We start from the raw sequence: 17,002 nt of genomic DNA on the forward strand, positions 1-17,002 counted from the left end.
AAAACAGAAAAAAAATTCTTAAACAAAATGTTTTCAGGGGGTTTGAATAAAGAACAAGTCAAAGCAGAACCTAACCTTTCTGTCCTTCACAGCCAAGCAAGCAGCCACCTTAGACTGGACATACACTATGCAATTTTCTTACAATTTTCTGCCCAAATTCCTTTATATTTACCTCCAACTCTGTAGTGCAAGGGCCTGCCTAATTGGATACAACTGAAAGTGTTGTTTGGGTTTGACCTCCTATTATATGGTTTTTGGTAAATCTAAAGCAAAAATCTCAAGAAAATTGTATAATGTATGGCCAGCCTTATGCAGGCCATAGATGGGTAAAATTCAGCCGATTTTTCAGCCGAAAAAAAAAATTGGCTGATTTTCGCACTGTTAATGGGTTAATTGGTCAGCCATTTTTTTGGATTTTGTCAGATTTTTTTGATCGGTAAAGTTGGAAAAAAAACTGGCTGTTTTTGCTGATCGGCCAATTTTCGCGGCAATGATGGGCAAATTGGCCGATCTTTTTATCGATAAAAAATCTGCGCATGAGCCATGACCTCTAAGAAAAAGAAGAAGAAGAAAAGAAGAGGAAGAGGAAGAGGAAGAAGAAGAAGAAGAGAAAGAGGAAGAAGAAGAGAAAGAAGAAGAGGAAGAAGAGAAGAGGAAGAAGAAGAAGAGAAAGAAGAAGAAGAGAAAGAAGCAGAAGAGAATGAAGAAGAAGAGAAAGAAGAAGAGAAAGAAGAACAAGAGGAGAAAGAAGAAGAAGAGAAAGAAGAGGAAGTAGAAGAGAAAGAAGGAGAAGAAGAAGAGAAAGAAGGAGAAGAAGAAGAGAAAGAAGGAGAAGAAGAAGAGAAAGAAGGAGAAGAAGAAGAGAAAGAAGAAGAGAAAGAAGGAGAAGAAGAAGAGAAAGAAGAGAAGAAGAGAATGAAGAAGAAGAGAAAGAAGCAGAGAATGAGGAAGAAGAGAAAGAAGAAGAAGTAGAAGAGGAAGCAGAAGAAGAAGAAGAAGAGAAAGAAGCAGAAGAGAAAGAAGAAGAAGAGAAAGAAGAAGAATTCCAGTCTGCTATTATATTTGACATTAAAAAGTATTGCGGTTGCAACAATGTATCTATTTGTATCTGAAAAACCATTTGTATCCGAAATGGATACAAATTGCTACAATGTTGCAACCGCAATACTTTTTAATGTCAAATATAATAGCGGGGCTCTCTGCAGGGACAGAAGTAATTAAATGCCGGCCGTAGACAGGAAGAAAATCGGCCGATTTTTTTTTACTGTTGGTGGTAACGTCGACCTATTGAACGACCAATTTATCGTTTTTTTGTTACAAAACCAGCCGGTTTTCTCCCCGTCTATGGCCTACATTAGCCTTTGTTTGATCTGACGTTGCCATGATGCTGAACATATAATCAGCTATGACACCAGCCATTTGATGGAGAACTAACATAAGCACAAGTGTAACCATTATCATTTAAGGCGTGCATTGAATATAGCTGTTTTGGGAACTGTAAAAACAAACTCACCACGCTCAACCCAGATATTCCTTGAAGGCTGTGGGGAAGATTGGTGCTGCTGCTTAGGCTTCTGCAAACTGTAATGATTCCACTATGCAAAAAAGCCAGCACTCAATCAGGGACTGAATTTATAACTATTTATTGAAAACAGTGTTAAAAATCCATAAAGTACAGCTGTGCTAATACATTTCAGCTGAAACGCGTTAGGAGCTGTACTTTATGGAATGCTAACCCTTTTTGCAATAAATAGCTATTATTTCAGTCTCTGCTGGCTTTTTTCACATAGCTGTTTTGGGAAACAGTTATATCTGTGAGTTTAGTTCAGCTTTAAGAATCAAGAAAGGCCAATAAGTAACAGGGACAATGACATGTGGAGGTTGACTGACTGGATTAAGGATTTTATTGCAAAACATTAGTTGAAAAGATTTTTACCTTTTCTGCAACTAATGGCAATTCAGAGATCATAGTTTTCGCCATATGGGATATTTTTAAAGTGCACCTGTACCCAGACCATGGACATTAAAATATTCAGAAATTCTTAATAAATGGACAATGAAGACTAATTCATCTTGAAAGATCACAACAGAGATTTTGAAGTTTTAATCAGGTTTTTTTTATACTATATGCTGTTTGTTGACATTAGAAGACTGACAGACTGTCAACTTGCTGATGCTATAGAAAACAACGGAGGACATGCTGTGATTTCAGGGCCTTTGTGGTGAAACTTGTGGAATTTCCACAAGGCTTACAAATACCAAGATCGGTGGCTTGTTTTATTGCTCTTTTGCCGCTTGTTAAGAATTTGTAAATACTTCAATGCAAGTAGTCTTGGCACAGGTGCACTTTAGGACTTATTAGAAGGTCACTGCACTCTGCAAGAAACTTTGTATATATAAAAAAATATTTCATAAACCAATGAAACTGCCGGACTGTAGCCAGAGGGAGTTAACAATGCCCTATTTTTAGTATTAGGAAGGAATATTGCCCCATCTTGTTGTCAATGGAAGGAACAGTGTCCCATTGTTGGTGCCATTGGAAGGTATAATGCCCCATTCTTGGTATCAGTGGAAGGAATAGTGACCCATCATTGGTGTCAGTGGAAGGAATAGTGCCCAATCAAAGGTGTCAATGGGAGAAATCGTGCTCCAAGGGCCAGATAAAAGCAGGTAAAGGGCCGCTGCTGGCCCCCGGGCTGCAGTTTGGAGACCACTGATTTAGATGCTAGCTCTCACCTCTTTAGCTATCTCAGATGTCTAGTACCATTACTTCATATTGCAGAAAGAGAAGTACATTCAATCAGGGTTAGTGAGATTGTAGACTAGATACAATAACACACAGGCAGACTGTGATCAATTTGTTAAATGACATGGACACACCTCTAGACTACTTGTTAGCACCTTGAAATGCTGGCTAGTGAGATACTTGCTGCCCCAGCTGCAAGGCAAACAGGTAATCTGTTCCTGCACTTTTTGCTGAGCTCTGCCTCTCTCCCTGTGCTGATAATAAAAGGGGAAGGCTCTGCCCGACACAGAGTCTGCTGCATGGGAAAGAAGACACAGAAAGCCACATCATGCATTCTCCAGCTGCTTACAGAGAAGAAAGAAAGGGGAGCAGTTCCACTTCAGAGAGCAAGCCTGCCTGCTGTCCCATCCACAATGTAGGGGGTTTGCTGGGACCTGCAGTCCTCCCTGAAGACACCAGTTCTGCAGATCTGCTACTATGGACTATGGCTGGTGCACCCAACAAGTCTAGGGATTGGGATTTTAGGGAGAGACTGTTACCATTGCTATCAGTAATGTTTATAATATTCCAAGTAATGCTTTTTGAAACTTTGTACTTGCCTGATCTGAAGTTACTAAAGAGGTGTAATGCAAGTAACTGGCACATTGTACACATGGTCTACAGTGTGGGTCACTAAAAAGCACATTGGGGTATGAAGACAGCTTTGCAAGAGTTAACACAGTGTGGGGTATAAGCAAGTGGTTACCAAGGGTAATGGAAGTTTCTCAAGCAGCCTGCCATGAAGTGTGTACATATGGCAGGTGGGATAGCCTCTTGCAGGAGGAGCTGTTGTCAGCGCACTCTCCATGAGCAGGTCCATCTCTCATAGGAGCAGATCAGCAACACAGAGGTCCTCAGCCAGTGCATAGGTATGAAAGTGGAGGAGTTAAGTGAGCGCATATACTGTATGGAGTTAGTGCTAGGTGCACGGCAGGGCTCCATTCTGTTACTGGGAGTGAGGTAGTGGAGATACGCTGGACAGGTGGAGTGGGCATAGGCTCTGCACGCAATGTAATGACTAAGCACGTGTTCGTGTGAAACGTGTTTCTGTTTCTCTGTCCAGTCTTGGAGCTGTCCTGTTCTCATTATACTGTTTGTGCAGTTTCCAATAAAGGATTTTATTTCTGCTACACCATTGCTAGTACGGCCAACATTTGTTTTTTGGCACCACATAGGCTCTGCACTTCCATCCTAAATGTCACAGTTACTGTAGTGGTGTACATTAACCTCCCTGGCGGTATGATTCTTTCCGATTTTTTGTGCTGAAAGCGGTACCATTTTTTTGCATGGAAATATGTAGTTTTTTATTGTAGGCTGTAATTTTTAGGAATAACTCACTGAAATCTGTACGAACAAGAGTCTATTAAACATTCCAGATATGATAAAACACGAAATCATAAATTATAGTTTAATAAATAATCATAAAAAATAATAATATAATAATAATAAATTTAATTCAATAATATAATCAAACCAAAAACACTGAAATTTGAAATACAGAGGCAAATTCGCACATTGCTGAGCAAAGTCGCAAAATCAATTTCAGTGTCTGATGACGAATTTCCCCACAAATCATTATTACTCAATTCTGCAAGTGGTTCTAATTTACTATCGCTGTTCTAAAACCGCTTTTGACCTAAAGGGACGCTTTTTGGACGCCATGGACTTTTCTAAGTTTCCAGGCAGAAAGAACATTCAAAATACAGGCAGGGCACAGGACAAAGCACTAGGGACAAAATGTATGTGAAATGCATTGAAACAGCAATGACAGCAAAAATCACATTTTTAAAAAATTTCAAATTTCCTGCCGGTTCCGGCGCCCATACGTCCCGATGTCACAGGGACCGGAACACGGAAGCCGGATGCCGGCATCGGCCGGAGGAGATGGCCGGGGACGCTGCAGGGGACACATCGCGGGAGCGCAGGACAAGGTAAGTGCTGCAGGGACCCCCAGAGCAGCGCCGCATGGTAAGCCCGAGTGTAGCTCGGGGTTACCGCTCTTGGTATAGAAATTTTACCCCGAGCTACACTCAGGAATACCGCTAAGGAGGTTAACATGAAGCTAGTTAACTAGGATTTAGTCATCTGCTCAAGTGTACAGCATACAGCACAGGTTGGCGAATGCAAACCTTATTAAAGTCAATAGGAGTTGAATGTTAGAAAAACAGGAAGGCCTGTTCACATCTATCGCAGCGATTCCTGCACCCACAACCACCCGCAGTTAAAAAGGTCTGCTGTTTGAAAACGCATGGGGCTGACATTCATTCTTAATAGCATGCCACGCACCTAAAAACGCAGCACATTTGCAGTTGTGGGAACCACAGGGAAATCGCATGGTGCTAGCACAAAAAAAAGTTTTTAAATTTCATTTCATGGGGAGCAGAAATTTGAATAATGCTTAAAGGGAGATATTAAAACATGCCAAATTTTAATAATGCTTAAAGGGCAACAAATCAAATGAAAATGCAAAATTGCTTTAAATAACCAGCCTATGGAATGGCATATCTGTTCAATATGAACTAACCACTACAATAAAACTGAAAGCACAGCTGGTCAGTTTTCTCGCTGTGCTGGGAGCTAATCCAATGATCAGACTTGTGCTGCCGCAACACCCCCCCCCCTTCCCCACCTCACAGCCATTTGCTTGGAATACCAGTTTCCTGCTATTTCTCCACTCCCAGCTCCTTATGCAGCTGAGAACAGAGACTATGATCACTTATAAAAAAGGGGGGAAAAGTATTTAAAATGTTTTTTATATGTGTATGCATATATTTTGGTTTTCATTTTTATTTTAAACTGAATGGGTTATTTTCCAAGGTGAGGGTTCACATATACTTTACACCGCATTCCAAATTATTATGCAAATTCTATTTAAGTGTCACAAAGATGAAATATTTTGTTTTTCAGTTTAACTTTTGGATGGCATTGTGTGTCAGGGCTCTTTTGATCACTGAAAACAATCTCAGACACCTGTGATAATTAGATTGGCCGGTGAGCCCAATTGAAGGAAAAACTACTAAAGGAGGGTGTTCCACATTATTAAGCAGAGCACCATTTTCAACCAATATGGGGAAGAAAAAGGATCTCTCTGCTGCCGAAAAGAGTGAAATAGTTCAATGCCTTGGACGAGGTATGAAAACATTAGATATTTCACGAAAACTTAAGCGTGATCATCGCACTATTAAGAGATTTGTGGCTGATTCAGAGCACAGACGGGTTCATGCAGGTAAAGGCACATTGAGGAAGATTTCTGCCAGATCCATGCATCGGATCAAGAGAGCAGCTGCTAAAATACCATTACATAGCAGCAAACAGATATTTGAAGCTGCTGGTGCCTCTGGAGTCCCACGGACATCAAGGTGTAGAGTCCTCCAGAGTCTTGCAACTGTGCATAAACCTTCTATTCGGCCACCACTAACCAATGATCACAAGCAGAAACGGCTGCATTGGGCAGAAAAATACATGAAGACTAATTTTCAAACAGTCCTGTTCACTGATGAGTGCCGTGCAACCCTGGATGGTCCAGATGGATAGAGTAGTGGATGGTTGGTGGACGGCCACCCTGTTCCAACAAGGCTGCGACATCAGCAAGGCGGTGCTGGAGTCATGTTTTGGGCCGGAATCATGGGAACAGAGCTGGACGGCCCCTTTAGGGTCCCTGAAGGTCCCTGATGACCTCTGCAAAGTATGTGGTGTTTATGACTGACCACTTTCTTCCCTGGTACAGAAGGAAGAACTATGCTTTCCGTAATAAAATCATCTTCATGCATGACAATGCACCATCTCATGCTGCAAAGAATACCTCTGCATCAATGGCTGCTATGGGGATAAAAGGAGAGAAAGTCATGGTGTGGCCTCCATCATCCCATGACCTCAATCCTATTGAGAACCTTTGGAGCATCCTCAAGCAAAAGATCTATGAGGGTGGGAGGCAGTTTACATCCAAACAGCAGCTCTGGGAGGCTATTCTGATATCTTGCAAACAAATTCAAGCAGAAACTGTCCAAAAACTCACAAGTTCAATGGATGCAAGACTTGTGAAGCTGCTATCAAATAAGGGGTCCTATGTTAAAATGTAACGTGACCTGGTAAAATGTTGTTAAAAGTTTGATTGAAATAGCTTTTGATTTCAGTAAATATGCTGCAAACACAACAAATGACAATTTTCAGTTCTTTACAACCTATAAAGTGTTTTGAAACTTACTGTGTGTAATAATTTGGAATAGTGCATTGTAAGTGTTTTATGTTTAACAAAAATACTGTTATCATTAGGAGGTTTGTTCAATAAAATGTGAATTGTACTCTTAATAGTTGATAACATGAGAATTATGCTGACTGTTATTTACATTATTTAGGTAAATGAGAAACATATAATTTGCATAATTTGGAACACGGTGTAAGCAGATAATATAAAAATTAATGAGACATTTGTTAGTAGCTGTGATGATTCTTTGGGAACACTGTTATAGGAAGCTTATCACCCCAACAAACTGTCAGTTCATTCAAAAATGTATTTTATTCACAAAGTAGAGACTCTTAGCTTAGACATAGAAAATACATTTACACAATTTGAACATACATGGAGACTATAGCAATTAATAATTCCAGAGTAAACTATGAAAGCAACGCTCATGTCATGTCCATGTTCTGTAATTAGTCAGTATAATGGCATAAGTTATAGTAAAAAAAAAAAGTTTTACAAGAGAATTGAGAATTTTAAATAGTGACACATACAGAATTTTACATAGTTTCAAACACAGGACTAAAATCTTTGAATTTCACAAAGGCATTACCTACAGTAGTTGCAGCTTTGATCTTATTCTTGACATAGGTGTGACTTGCTTGGTTGTCTCCCACCAGTATCACACTGAGATGAGGTCTTTGGTTGCCAAGGTACAACCAGGATTCTACATCCTTCTTGATCTCTTTTTTAATTTCTTTGGCAAGTTTGGTTCCTGAGATAATCTGTGCTTTGGACCTGCAGAACATCCTAAAAAGTAAAACATAGAAAGACTACGTTTTTTTTGCTGTATAAATCTACAGTCTCTTGGCTGTTTTATGTCAGTCATCTTACTACCTAGAGAGTTCAGGTTTTAAAGGGGAACAGCATCTACCAATTGTTAGACATTAGTAGACCAAAAATACCAAATTTGGAGGCACAAAGGTTTTTTTTTTTTTTAACTAAATGAAATAGACTGTCACTTTGCGAGGGAAGTTACACTATGCAAGGAAATTATCCCCAGAGCTTAGTGAATGATATGAAGCTCTGCTGACCTCCATCGTCTAATTATGTGCAACAACAAGAATGTGCAAGCAAGCAATGCAGTTTTTTTTATTTTCCTTGCATGGGCTTCGGTATTTTTTGCAAACTGAAATTTCACCACATTCACTAAGCTGTAGGGAAAATTCCCTTGCACAGTGCAATTTTCCATGCAAAGTGAACAGCATATGTTCCTTTGGTAAATCAACCCCACAATGTCTATGTGGGAGAGGGGACCCTTACACATAATAGGTCAACAAAAAAAAACCCAAATAGAGATAACAGTAAAATGCAATTTAACAGAGAAGTACAGCCAAAGCTCTTTTGGCTGTATTTCTGCTGTGGATCACAGGAGTGCAGTTAATTCTGCACTCCTGTGAACTAAAGTTCGCTGTTGGCTGACATCACTCAGCTGGTCCAGGCTGGGGAAAGCTCCCAACTTCAAAGTCTGGAGCGGCACCAGCGAGTGATGAGAGCCTGAGTCAGCAGCTCCCTCCCCCTCCACAGTCCAGCACTCCAGTGAGTGCTAGGGGGCTGAGCAGAGAGCGGTGACTGACAGCCCTGCTCTCTGCTCACAGCGTCTGCGAGAACTCAGCAATCAGCGATCATGTGATCGCTAAGTTCTCACACTAGAGCCAGCGGGGGACAGATACAGCATCGGGCAGATGGTAAGTATAAATAGGGGGGGAGCCAAGCTAAATGAGATATAAAACCCTCCAGAACCATTTGAGGGCCACAGTATTTGTGCGGTATGCTTTAAGTTCAATATTGGCATCTTCAAGTGTTTATTTTCCATACTTCATCCAAGAAATCTCAGAAAACAAGTCAGGTGGGGGTAGAAAGAGAGAGATATAAAGCAATAGAAACAAGAGTGGAAAGACCTTTTGATCTTAGTCCCTAATTACCTTCTTCCTCCCCTTATAATTATATTATTATTATTATTATTATTATACTTTTTTTCTTTTTTTTTACTTTTTTACTTTTAAATTTTTTCTGTTTTTACTCATTTTGTTCACTCATTTTTATAGCAGTTCCTTAAAAATATGCAAATAAAAATGTAACATAAAAATGTTTTTATGTAAACTCACATTTCTCTTTGCATTGCATATTTTTTGAGGGTACTAAAATACCATATCATAAATTTTTGGATTATCTTACTGAACCTTGATATTTGCAGCCCACCAGACAGGAATTCCTTGGAGCTTCTGCTTGATTGAAATACCATTCTATAATATGAAAGCAAAGAGAAGTGATCACTCTGTGGTTCATAAATCACTTCTGAACAGAATTTTGCCATTGATAAAACAGTGAATGCAAGATCATAGGTGAATTTCTTTACCAAAACACATTAAGTGACTTTACAACATTAAGAAGATTAAACTGAACAACATTATCTTTTGCATAGATTTTTACTCAATATTTAACAATGGTACATTATCATTGGCTCTACAAAAGTGTTAGCTTTGGAGATACAGGTTTATGCTGATAACACCTATTCAATTACAGTGACATTCTTGCTGACATTATAATGGATTGGATTTATCTCTTATATTGTATTGGAATTCCTAATGATGTACAGGTTTCTGTTTATCTTCTGTCCCAGCCCTTCTTTTAGTAATGACTATAATCGTAGAGTGGAACCATCACCATAAATCAAGTGGCTCTAGAACAGATAAGGGAAAATGGAAGGTCATCTTTACATTGCCTTCTCTAACAGCAGAATCATTTGTTTTATCGAAGTTTCACAGCTTATGTTGCAAGCATAACCACAGTTACTTAGATTTAGTATACATTGAAGGAAATAAGTATTTGATCCTCTGCTGATTTTGAATGTTTGCCCACTCACAAAGAAATGATCGGTCTAAAAATCGAATGGTAGGTGTATTGTAACACTGAGAGACAGAATAGCAACAAAAGATTCAAAAGAAATGCATGTCTAACAAATTATGCACTGATTTGCATGTTCATGAGGGAAATAAGTATTTGATGCCCTATCATTCAGCAGGATTTCTGGCTACCAGGTGTCTTTCATACAGGTAACAAGCTGAGATTAGAAGCAGTCTCTTAAAGGGAGTGCTGCTAATCTCATTTTGTTACCTATATAAAGGACACCTGTCTACAGGAGCAATCAAACAATCAGATTCCAAACTCTCCACCATGGCAAAGGCCAAAAAGCTGTCCAAAGATGTCAGGAACAAGATTGTAGACCTACACAAGGCTGGACTGGGCTAAAAACTATCACCAAGCAGCTTGGTGAGAAGGTGACAACAGTTGGTGCAATCATTCACAAATGGAAGAAACACAAAACAACTGTCAGTCTCCCTAGTTCCGTGGCACCATGCAAGATCTCACCTAGTGGGGTGTCAATGATCATAAAAACAGTGAGGAATCATCCCAGAACTACACGTGAGAATCTTGTCAATGATCTCCAGGCAGCTGGGACCACAGTCACCAAGAAAACAATTGGTAACACACAACTCTGACAAGGATTGAAATCCTGCAGTGCCCGCAAGGTTCCTCTGCTCAAGAAAGCACATGTCCAGGCCTGTGTGAAGTTTGCCACTGAACATCTGAATGATGCAGAGGAGGACTGGTTGAAAGTGTTGTAGTCATATGAGATCAAAATCAAGCTTTTTGGCATCAACTCAACTCGCCATGTTTGGAGGAGGAGGAATGCTGCCTATGACCCCAAGAACATCATCCCAACTGTCAAACATGGTGGTGGAACATTCTGCTTTGGGGGTGTTTTTCTGCTAAGGGGACAGGACAACTGCATGGCATCAAAGGGACAATGGACGGGGCAATGTACCGTCAAACCTTGGGTGAGAACCTTCCTCCCTCAGCCAGGGAATTGAAAATGGATTGTGGATGGGTGTTCCAGCATGACAATGACCCAAAACACACGGCCAAGGCAGCAAAGGAGTGGCTCAAGAAGAAGCACATTAAGGTCCTGGAGTGGCCTAGCCAGTCTCCAGACCTTAATCCAATTGAAAATCTGTGGAGGGAGCTGAAAGTTCGAGTTGCCAAACGTCAGCCACCAAACAAGGGATTTGCCACCAAGTACTAAGTCATGTTTTGTGAAGGGGATCAAATACTTATTTCCCTCATGAACATGCAAATCAGTGCATAATTTGTTAGACATGCATTTCTTTTGAATTTGTTGTTGCTATTCTGTCTCTCAGTGTTACAATACACCTACCATTCAATTTTTAGACTGATCATTTCTTTCTGAGTGGGCAATCATTCAAAATCAGCAGGGGATCAAATATTGTGTTGCCTGAATGTGAACTCTAATGTCATTTGTCTACAAATAGACTGTCAGTCTTTATGATTCTCAAAATAGTTTCTGATAATTAATCTTCTTTACATAGGCAGTGAAAGGATACATCTATAGGGAGTTCTGCCTGTAGATAGTTTTCAGCCTAGATACAAGTACTTTCTTAAAGCTGTTATGCAGATAACAGGAACTTTCACACAGAATGGCACAGAAACACTCCATAAATGTATTTTGTGATTTAATATATACCAATTAGGGACTTCCTGCATTATGTTCCTAGTGGTTATTCAGCTATAGATGTTTAAGTGCCCCCTCTGTTTTAGCCTATTATTAACAATACAAATACCTAGTTTGTAAGGGTTGTTGTGCATTGCTGTATTCCTCCATAATATTTCAATAAAAGGACCCTGGAAATCAGTCAGACTTTAAACATTGGATGATGTAATTGGATGAGGGCATCTACATGGCTATTCGTCAAAACAAAGTGCTAAAAATCTATGGAGTATGACCTTGAGGCCATGTAAAGTTATGTCCCAAACACACGGGCAGAATATCAGCCAAAATCAGGCGTTACAGTAGAAACCGTTGACCTTTGTCTCATGTGTACAGCTGCTTCTGTGACAGAAGCTGATCTCATGACCAGCTTGTGTGGAACAGGCGTGCTAGAAAACCAACAGTCAATCAGCATCTGATCAGCACCCTCAGCCAATGGCTGCGAGCGCTTACCAGTGTGTTCTTTTTTTTTCTTTTTTTTTATTAATATATTTTTTATTAATTTTAATTAACATACATTATTTCACATTATACAACAATATTTTTCCATATCAAAAATGTTTCCACTAAACAAAGAAAATACCCTACACACCACCCTCCCCCACCCTCCAAGTGTGTTCTAGCAGAACACAATTGCACGGTTAGTACAGCAACCTCTCAGTTTTTTTTTTTTGTTCAGCCTGCTAGGTTGAATGAAAAAAAACTTAACTTGTGTACCAGATTGGAAGACCATGCAAAATGTGTTTACTATTGTATCAATCATCACACCATTGTATTTGTTGCAACTTTTAGGGCTCATGTACACTGCAGCTCCTAAACTGACATTCAGGAGTTGTTGAGCATTTTTTTCAGCAGCCCCTGAACTCTCCCTAATGTTTCCCTATGTGTCCATGTACACATAGTCGTTTACAGTTGTTTACAGGCAGTTGAGTTTACAGTCGTTTTTTTTGAACGCACCAAACTTGAGTTCAGGAGTAAATTTTACCAGCGTTTCAAACATCAAATGCTTGTAAACACGTGTAAACGCTTGTAAACGCAGTTAACAGCGTTTATAAGTGTTTGCATTTAGATGCATTTTTTAACTGTTCCATGTCCAGATGCTGTCCAGAGCCTTTTTTCATCATCAGAAATGCATGCAAAGAATTTTCCATGTATTCAAATGGACCTAGTACACCAGCGCAGTCAGTTCCAGGTTTCAAGTGAAGGAAAAATTGGTAGAACGTGCTGCATTATGCTCGTGATGAGATCCATAGTGAATACAACCAGAAAAGACAGGTCATCTCAACACATACTGCTATCTCTGCTTCTGCTCTCTCTATTCCTCTCAAAATGTCTGAAATAGTTCATTTGTTACTATTTCTCAGTGCATTCTAGGCATTTGGGAAAGTCTCCTGAGGTTATCTTTTAAAAACGCTTGCTTTTAAACTCAAACGCATATAAACGCGGTATGCAAACGCAGCTAAACTGAAATTTTTTAACCTACGTTTTCCAGCAGTCAGTTTCCATTGTTCAGAAGAGTTTTCCAAATGCCCCGTGTACATGAGCCCTTAATCCCAGCTCAGGTAATAGTGTGCTCAAAAGTATATGTAGTGAAAGAATATTTATTTTCTGTGGAACACACAGGAAAAATTTCTGCAAGTCAAAGCATTCTCAAAATGTATGCATAGTCTGGGGTCTGTGGGACATTGTGCTTCCTCCCATTCGAATCCCCTTTGTAAATTCAGTTAGTAGTTGCAGTTTTGAGCATGCTTGTAATATTGTCTTTGCGCAGTCTACTATAGGAACTGACTGGTCAGGACAACCTAAGATTAAAAAATAGGAAACAAGATTTTTTAAGAAACCCAATGATATTGTATTCTGTCTGTTGCTAGCTCTTTCAAATATTCTGTGAGTTTTGCTGAAGTGCAAAGGAATACACTGAACTCCTAGTACATGAGTGATTATATACTGTATATATCATAAGATACAAAGCACTGTATAGCTACTATTTATAATTATATTAAATATTATATATACATTATATCAAATATTTAGCATTTTGTATTATAGTAATAAAGTTCATGATCATAGAAGACCAGCTTTAGTATTGTCCTGTAAAATACTATAAATGAAAACAAAACACAGTGCAGGGCAAAAGCAAGGATGTAAATAAAAGGGTTGCCATATGGAAGGGTTGTGCTTTCTCTACATCTCCAGCTCTGCAGTCATCAGTTAAAACTAGTGGAGTGTGAAGGAAAAGCTGCAGCAGCAATAAACATTATTATCCCTTTTATTATAATCCGTGCCACAAAGACAAAGCCATTTCTACACTGTTAACAGAAGAAAACCACTAGGAATAAAATATGAGCACCTGTGTAAAAGCATCTTTTATGTCATATATTTTATAAATTAAATATAAATGCAAAGCATGCAATACATGGTGTATACATTGTATAAGTGTAGAAATGTGCATACGAGCAATGAAATTATAATTAAATGTATGTCCATCATAAGTACTTACAAAGAGTGTACCTTTTCTCAGGAAATGGTTTGAATGTATTCTATGTCTGAGAAGTTAAAATTATAATTTCAAAAATGACTTTAGTTTTTTTTTTATTTATAAGTGCCAACACTGTAATTAATGCTTTGTACTATTATATTAATTATTATTAATTATATTTTAAATACCATTTAAGTGAATTGCACTCAGTACAGAACTTTAAACAGCTATTCAAAAACATGTATATATGTAATGTGCAATAATTTTTAAAAAATTCCAACCAACACCTTAAAGATTGTGCCAGTTATTTTACTGTTGGGCATCTGTCTATACATAAGGGTAAGCATTATTTTATTTTCTACATTAAAAAAAATATGTAAAAAGCCTCCTTCTGCAGAGGGGCTTACACACAGACCAAGATCTATATATATATATATATATATATACACACACACATGTGAATGTGAGTATATGTGTATATATATATATATATATATATATATATATACACACATTTACAAACAAACACACACACACATATATATATATCTATATATATATATATATATACATATATATAATCAACCAAGCAGGACAGGGTGACCTTTTTGCTTGTAAAGCGGAAACAATGATACGTAAATTAACATGCAGAATCAGTTCAGTTACCTAGCTAAGCTCTCACCTTCTACATGCGATGTCTGTGTGACAGCCTCTACTCCAAGTAAATATTCTGGCATTTGTAGTTCCATATTTTGTCCTCTGTAGAAGACGAATGCTACTAAATGTAGAGGCCATGAGCTATGCGTGCACTAAGAGAACACACCATGAACAAGGGTGTACAAGAGGGGGAGTGAGTTAGATTATCTCCCCCTGCAGCAGCAAAACCATCATGAGCATCATTTGCAATACAGTCAATGGTACCTTCAAGCATCACTGACTGATGAGGGTTGAAGCAATGTATAAACTGTGTGGGAATAAGAACTCCACCCCTCCATAGCAGTGATTGGACAATGGCCATACCTGCACAGAGAAAACAAGCAGTAATGTTACACTGTACTTGGTCCATTGCAAAGGTGTACAGTTTCTGTCTTCTATATTCTTTATTTCAGGTACTTATATAGCGCCATCAATTTACGCAGTGCTTTACATATATATTGTACATTCACATCAGTCCCTAACCCTCAAGGGGCGTACAATCTAAGGCATCATTGTTCAGTAATTAAAAACTAAGTAAAAAGACAGACGCAGGTACTGTGAAATGGAGTACATTTTTTTCTTTTGCCATTTGTAGGTGTGAGTGACATTGAGTGCTACTACTAGCTATAACATAAAAAATATCAGTATGACAATACTTGCCATACTGCTATTTTTTATGTTAAGTATATCGGGTTTATAAATCCACACTAATTATTAGTGAGACGGAGATATCAATATGACACATATTTACATGTCATGCTAGGTGGCTATTTCCTTCCCCTTTTTTGTTCTACTACTAGCTATACCATGACCTGGATAAATTAAAACCTTTATAGGCATACTTCTTTACAGCATTTCCAATTGTGTTAGACACAAAAGTTATATTGTCTAACATGCAATGTAAACCCTAGTGCAGACTGCAGAAAGAGTACATTTAGGAAGAGGCTCAGTTCACACAACTATTTTTCTTTTGCTTTTTTTTCATTATCTTCTCAATACAATGTCTTACATAACTCTAAAAGCTTAATTCACAAACACAGTATAATATCCTTTATTTAGTCTACACAGTCAAGACTGGTGTTTTGCCACTACTGCTGCTATTATAAGGCTGTCACAATTATTTTAACAACCATTCTGATAAAATTAATGTAAGTCAGTTCATGTGGATTTCCTTAGAGGTTATCCCTCCTGAGGATTTACCCCCCTTCCTGACCAGGCCATTTTTTGCGATATGGCGCTGCATTAATTTAACTAATTGCTCGGTCATCCAACGCTACACCCAAATGAAATTTATGTCCCCACAAATGGAGCTTTCTTTTGGTGGTATTTGATCGCCTCTTGGTTTTTAACTTCTTGCGCTATAAACAAACATAGACCGACAATTTTTTAAAAAAACAGTATTTTTGACTTTTTGCTATAAAACATATCCAGTACAAAAATTTTAAAAATCAAATTTCATCATAAATTTAGACCAAAATGTATTCTGCTACATGTCTTTGCTAAAAAAAAATCCCAATACCTGTAAATTAATTGGTTTACGTGAAAGTTATAGCGTCTACAAATGGCGGTATAAATACTAGAATTTATATTTATTTATTTTATACTAGTAATACTAGTAATGGCAATCAGCGACTTATAGCAGGACTGCTCGATTGTGGTGGGCATTCGGACACTTGGGGGGAACTGACTAACTGTCACTGACATCCCCAGTGACACTAATAAAAATTGCTAATAAAAAGCACTGACACAGCACTAATGACATTGGGTAGGAAGGGGTTAACATCTGGGGTGATCAAAGGGTTAACTGTGTGCTGTGTGTGTTTTACTGAGTGCTGTACTTTACTGTGTAATCATGCTGCTTTGTATTTTTCTGCTATGCAGAGCAATACAAAGCAGAGTGCTGGAGCTGACAGGAGAGAGATCTGTATTGGGGACCTGGGGATCAACAGCTGTAGCCACCAATGGTGGCGTGGGCAGGGCCCCCTACCCGGAAGTGCAAAATCACGTATATATACGTAATTTTGCGCAGCCCTGCCGCCCTGTAGCAGTAGTTCTTCTATAGGGTGGTCCGGACGTGGTTAAAGGGTAACTCCACTTTCGTGGGGAAAAAAAAATTACATACATATATATATATATATATATACATATATATATACAATTGCAACAAAAGTGATATTGTAATTGAATGTTATTAAAAATAATCTTTCCTTTTAAATCTGCAGCACTGGAATT

At 38.5% G+C, this 17,002-nt stretch overlaps 1 protein-coding gene across 1 annotated transcript in view; it reads right to left on the reverse strand.

Annotated features, from left to right (window-relative positions):
* MTHFD2L (methylenetetrahydrofolate dehydrogenase (NADP+ dependent) 2 like) overlaps positions 1-15,023 on the reverse strand; it is a 125,365-nt gene extending 110,342 nt beyond the window's left edge. Inside the window, exons 1-3 of the mRNA XM_089663710.1 lie at positions 14,757-15,023; positions 9,209-9,271; positions 7,579-7,775 (exon numbers count right to left, since the gene is read on the reverse strand). Coding sequence (XP_089519836.1) covers positions 7,579-7,775; positions 9,209-9,271; positions 14,757-14,869 — 373 coding nt within the window. The 5' untranslated portion in view covers positions 14,870-15,023. The remainder of the gene's footprint in view (positions 1-7,578; positions 7,776-9,208; positions 9,272-14,756) is intronic.
* Positions 15,024-17,002: the final 1,979 nt, after the last annotated feature.

This window comes from Staurois parvus, unplaced genomic scaffold (assembly GCF_062004578.1).
Source record: "Staurois parvus isolate SC_StPar_1 unplaced genomic scaffold, SC_StPar_1.0 ptg000044l, whole genome shotgun sequence".
Lineage (NCBI taxonomy): Eukaryota > Metazoa > Chordata > Amphibia > Anura > Ranidae > Staurois > Staurois parvus.